General features: G+C 45.0%; 1 protein-coding gene across 1 annotated transcript; it reads right to left on the reverse strand.

Annotated features, from left to right (window-relative positions):
* Positions 1–401: 401 nt before the first annotated feature.
* Positions 402–1025, reverse strand: LOC148030864 (MADS-box protein AGL71-like). The gene is made up of 2 exons (XM_087684396.1): positions 883–1025; positions 402–572 (listed from the first exon to the last, which is right to left on the reverse strand). Exons 1-2 carry the CDS (start codon positions 982–984, stop codon positions 411–413), a joined length of 264 nt encoding a protein of 87 aa, XP_087540522.1. The 5' UTR covers positions 985–1025; the 3' UTR covers positions 402–410.
* Positions 1026–6248: the final 5223 nt, after the last annotated feature.

The raw sequence follows: 6248 nt of genomic DNA on the forward strand, positions 1-6248 counted from the left end.
TGGAGGCAGACAGACAAAGATGGCAGCTCCTTTTGCATGCTCAGGTCAATTTTGAAGGTATTTTGTTAAAAAGAGTGGTAACAGCAATTAGGGAAGGCTTAAGTCAGGGTTACTTTTGAAGAGAGGCCTTTTCTTTCCTCTTCGCGAGCTCTCTTTCAAGCTTCCATGGCAAACCTATGCCAGCAACTTCATTCTTTTGCCTTCAAGATCTTCATCTTCCTAGAGCAATGGCTTGTGTAAGGGATCCTACATGTCATATATAGGATGTAGAGCACCATTTTGGCAATTTTCAGGCCACGTGAGCAGCCTGCAATATCATTAGAGCTTGCACTGTCCTGGCAGTCTCCCTCAAGGTCAACCTGTGGAACATGTGTACAGTGAGCAAGACGTGGAGCCCTTGCTAAGAAGAATTAGCTACTGCACTCTAGTCTCGCCTTGAGCCTCTCCTGTGGATTTGAGAATACGAGACGGCTCCAGAGGCAGGGATTGAACTCTTTGAAGGAGAACTCGTAGAGCCTGCCAGTAGGAGAGAACACTATGGCCGCCACGTGCGCATCGCAAAGGACGGAGAGCTCATGCTATCAGGATGGTTACTAAGGCACCCGGCAGTTGCGAGAGACACAAGAGTGGAGTTACCTGAGTAGGAGCTATCTTCAGTGAATGCAGAGAGCCATTCAAGATGGTCTGCAAGTTCATCAGGCGGAGCACAAAGGCCACTGGAGGAAGGTTGGCAGGCCACCACCTGCGGCAAAAGAAAAGCCTCTGGGCTATTTTTTTTTTCTCTGTGTTGTCCGTGCCCTCTGCCGGGCAGGCAGGCGCAGAGGAGGCAAGGGGGGGGTCACTGACAATGGCGGATTGGTAGAGAGGTGCATCGCAAAGGACGGAGAGCTCGTGTGCCTTCTTGAGGAGGCCCTTCCTGCGCTTGCAGATCGTGACTTGGCGTGACTGATAGGGTTCTGGATATGCCGGATCTGGAGGTAACATTGATTCCAAATGCCATGGCTGCAACAACAATAAGCCCGTCTTCCCCGTCAACAAGCTCGTCTCCCCCGTCTTGTTGAAGGTACGTCGAAATCAGGAACGAAAGGTCATCCCCACCAATCCTGTGGATCTTGTCAAGGTTCCTTCCAAGAAGCTCACAGGCTTTCCTACAGACAGGTACATGAGTCCCACCGACTTGTTGATGCCTCCCATATCAAGGCCCTTAGGTCTCACCAAGCTCCGGTCCCTCCCAAGATTCTGGATAGCACATTCCAAGTGTCAAATCTATAGTGCCGAATCTATAGATCCTTGAAGGCTGACTCAAGAAGATATCTCTCTTTTGTAGCCTATCAAGTTATAGAGTCTCTCTATCTCTCTCTGCCAACAAGCCAGGCAGGGTGTGTCCAAAACAGGAAAAAAAATCTGTGCTGGGTCCACAATAGGGCAAGAGCAGTGATACAAGAATTCGCCAAACATCATTCATGCTATCGAACCACGCATCATCAGAGAGGGAAAGTTCACGATTCCATCCCGATTGAGAGCTTTTGTGCAAGTCAAAAAAATGAGGGGAGGAATCCGGGTCGTGAATGCTGTTGAGAGGGCGTAAGTGCCTGGGCCTCATCGGACTGTGATGAGCTGAGAAGCTCCAGGAATATCCCAAGCTGTCCTGCTCTCTCTTGAGCAATGTATTTGATTGCCTTGAGTTATCATAGCTAAATCTTGCATAATCCAAGCACCCTCTCAGAAAATCCCTCTGCCATACCCTGTTAACAGTGTGGTTTCTTGCTGAATCCTCTTGAGAATCACACCAAAACAATAGCCTTCCTCAGTCGATAGGGGCGCTAGTACAATTGCAGCCCCAAAATTTCTCACCATAAATTATTGTCTTTCAGAAGTTCCTCTGAACAGAATAGCTGCAAGACCGGAAGGTAGGGTTCTACTCCACGGGAAGTAGGAATTGTCATATTGATATGGTTGTGTTTCTCATGATTTGAGCCTTTAGAAAATTTTCTGAACTGCTACCAACGCTCTGACAAGGCAGTTGCAAAATACCTGCATTGCTCCAGTACACGAGCATGAAGGAAGAGCAAAACGTCTATTGTAGTTGGATCATTGAACACAATGGAGCCTTTTGTTGAGCGCTTGGGGTTCGCATCACTCTCAAGTTTGGTCAACGCTGACTTGTTCTCAGTTGATAAAGGAGGCCGCTCTTCAGTTAATGAAGCCAACCGAGTGCTACTGCCTGTCCATACTTGAGGATGCATATGTGTTTGTATGACAGAGAAATTGCAGGGATTGCCCTTACGGATCTGTATGCAAAACTTGGATGCCTTGAGATGCATATGTATTTGACTGACAGGTTTCCTGAAGGCACTCTTGCTTGCAAAGGAATGTTCAGTGACAAAACTACCCATAAGGAGCACTCTGATATGCAGTAGGACTTTCTGGTGACATCCCATACACGGGGCTAGCAAGAGGACCAGCTGTGTTTCCTATCCCTTGCGGTGAATTATAAGGTGGGCCTGTAGCACCAAATTGACCTCCCACAAGTGGGTTCCAGGGCATCTTGCCAAGGCGCCAAACTGCTAGATTTGTGGGCAGTCCAATTGGAAGGAAACATAGGCTTCTGATGAGCAGTGTAAGTCATCATGTCGCAATCCTACAGTTGCCACATTGCTGGCCCCTTAATATAGCTACTTGATGCTTCAGAGATGATTGGTTGGGACGAATACCAAGGGTTGGAGTTCCTTTTGGCATGCGTTCCAGTCAGTCACAAATCAGAAAAGCTGGTCACAAAACAGGGAACAGCATGGAGGTGAAAATGATTGGAGAAGTCAGGGAACAACATTTATCAAGACAGATATACATGGGCTTTTGGCGGTGTGCTCTGTGACTTTGGCCCTGAATTTGTTGTGTTTGATGTTGATGGAGGAGAACCTCACACATGCATAATTGCTTCCATCAGTAATGACAATCTTGCATTGGTATCATGTGTGGATGATGAAAGGTTGCCATCCTTGAGTTGCGGGAAGGGCCGAGAAGTTTGATTGTGCCCAACGTGAAATACCACCATTGAAGCAGACTATTTTACAGTGGGACATTCTCTAGTCTGCAAATTTAGTTGCATAGATTGCTTGCACAGATTGCTTGCATAGACAGACACAGTGAGACTGACTGACTCCACTTCAGTTATTACTGACTGACTATAATCACTCCTCCAATAATTGACATCATTGAAGTCACGATCCCTAATGGCCACATCATTTCCTTGCGGCTCAACAGGATTTTTTGTGGCATGCTTAGCAGGATGAATTGGACCGGTCTCTCTCATGACACCTTCTCGTAGTGCATGTTCCATTGCCTTCGCTTCTCCAACCTTCAAGCCTGTGGCACTAATCTTCTCAGCTAGTTGATCAACTGCCACATTGCTAGGAGCACAAACTAGCACGTGGCCCTGATTTTTCTTGACAAGATGATACACAATTGCAGCTGATGTTACAACCAGTTTTTCCATTTCCAGAAGGTCTGTAAATCTGATTGACTGGCTTTTGAAGCATACTCTTACCAGCATAAACCTGGGAAGCATTCAATTTGGCAGACCTAGAGTACCAAATCGACAAGGCAGTGCATTACGAATAACTTGGGCTTCAACTTCATGTCCTAACAGTTGATGTTTGATGTAATCACTCACACTTGTTTCATCTACAGTATATGTTTTCAGGCTGCCTGTGGGTTACATGCATGTGTCGATATCTGCATATGTCAACTGAAGAGCCATAAATACACTGATCTTGTTATCAACAACCAGACAAATGCAAAGAGTACAATCTGAATGGCTTTTGCATGAGCAGACATATGTCTAAATTGAAGGGGGCAACTGCCAGTGAAAACTGAACATCCAGCGTACGAGACCATTATAAATCCCTATATGTACTTCTTGCTTGGACAACACTGTGCTAGGAAGAGAACTATGGGGTGATCATCGCAGGAAAATCCAATACAACACCAGTGAAAGTCCTACTAGTTACAGCCCTTTTGATAAGAATGGTTTGCTCCTTGTCCTTCATAGTTGGGAGAAAAGCATTTCTTTCAGATAGTGCTGAGCAGCAAGTGTAGATGAAGCAAAGCATGCACCTATCTTGGCAAGCAGTTAAGTGATCAACAGTGAACTTCTCGCTGCAGTAATTGGTACAGTTGCTGAATATTACTGCATAAAACAGGACCAACTCAACCCTTGTTAAGGAGGATCACTCATTCATTCAGTAGCAAACATGGCAAGGGAAATACATGCAGGGTATCCAGAGGATTATGGCTATTGCAATGCTCCAGGAGCACCTTGTTACAGCAATATGGTTATGTCAGGTGTGAATGACAACCATGCATCACCTATTGCTAGTAATTTTGGATTGTATGGAATGCATGCAGAGAGCACAGGGCCCCCATATGGGCTTCAATCCATGCACGAATAGCAGCCATCATCTGGTTTTGGGCAACACTATGCCTATATGTATGATATTCATGCTTACTCTCATGGGCAATAGTGTGCATATGGAAAGGTCATCAAAAGTACCATAGAGAAAATTATGTTCAGCAAGCTTGATGCTGGAATGGTTGATATGATGGTTGCATTGGCACATGCGCTCATGATATTTGATGATACAATGATGGCTGCAGAAATAGTAGATGTTTTTCTGGTTGAGCGGATACTTGTACAACAATTAACACTTAATACCCCTCAGTTAGTACACCAATGTATCGTGCAGGCTCTTGTAAACCTCTATGGCAATATTGTTTTGCGAGAAGGCCTAGATCACGTAAAACACAAGAACATGCTGATTGATCTGATTGCTAGGACTGATGTAGAAGTTCAAGGGGACTCTATGCAAACATTGAGATCGAATTGTGCAGGAGTGAGTGTGGACAGCCACCCGGAATGCAGGAGTGGCAAGCAAGTGATTATGACTGACATCATGCCGTTACCTATGCTCATGGACTTGCCAATCATCATACTTATGGTCAGCCTAGGATGCAAGGATATTGTTGTAGTCATGTTGGACAGTTATCATGCAATCTTGGGCAGCATGTTTATGGGCAACAACATGATCAAAGTTTTGGTAGTAGGCAACAGCAAATAGATGTATTTGGGCAGTAGCATGAGCATTTTTGTGACATGCATTCTCATAGAGATTATGGATAGCATTACCAATGCTATGGGATCAATGATCAAAGGCAGCATGCTTATGACGATTATGCATGTGATGCACAACAGGGCTATTATCACCATATGTTGTATGGACAGCATGAATACGAGTATGAGCAGCAGCCACATTGGTATGACCATCCATATGGACAGCATGAGCATTATGGTCATGAGCATGGACAGCCATCTGTTGTACATGAGCAGCAAGATGACTATGAGCAGCATGTCAGAACTATTACTGAGCTGACCAATGGTAATGAGCAGGTGTGTAAATTGCTATCTAAGGCTAAATGCATTAGACATCTTACTAGTGATACGATACGAGAATTGCATGCTGCGGGCTTATGCTATCGATGTGCTAAGCAAATATCTTGTAATCATCAAGCCACATGCAAGGCAAAGATTGCCAAAATACTCTTGGTATTAGATTATTATGATGCAAAAGATGGAGAAGATATTGTTGAAGACCATTTTGGTATGGGTCCACAACAAGAACCTCAGTTTAAGAAAGAAGACTATGGGCAGCATGTGGATTTGGATGATCATGACCCCATGTGGGAGCCCCTTCAGTCCACAGACCTGCAGTTTAAATGCTTGGACATCACTAAGAATGCAGGGTCCACGAATACGCAGCACTTAGGGGTTGATGCAGTCCATGCAATGGTGACTTCAGCCTTATAGCATGGTGATGCTTGAGAGGCTTATGGAAGAGCTAGAGAATACCACCATGCTGATCATGCTTCCAGTTGTACATGACTTTGACCTTATGAATGTTGATCCAATGCATGGCAGCGATACCACTTTCCCTTTTGACTCGGGTGGCTACAGGCTGACCTTGACACTCTGCATAGACTAGTACTACTCTTGAATATTAGGCAATCTTTTACTGGGTCTATGCCAAGAACCCCCCCTATCTTTTGCCACTTGTAATGCTGTACAGAGTAGTGCTCTGCAGCCCACTACTGGGCTATACCAATAAGTTCAATCTTTGTTTTTGAGGACAAAAACTTCATTTTGAGTGGGGATGGATTGTAATGGAGGGGAAATACTTAGGTCAAGTTGACCT

This window comes from Lygodium microphyllum, chromosome 9, assembly GCF_053477565.2.
Source record: "Lygodium microphyllum isolate KBCC chromosome 9, Lygodium_microphyllum_v1.1.10, whole genome shotgun sequence".
NCBI lineage: Eukaryota > Viridiplantae > Streptophyta > Polypodiopsida > Schizaeales > Lygodiaceae > Lygodium > Lygodium microphyllum.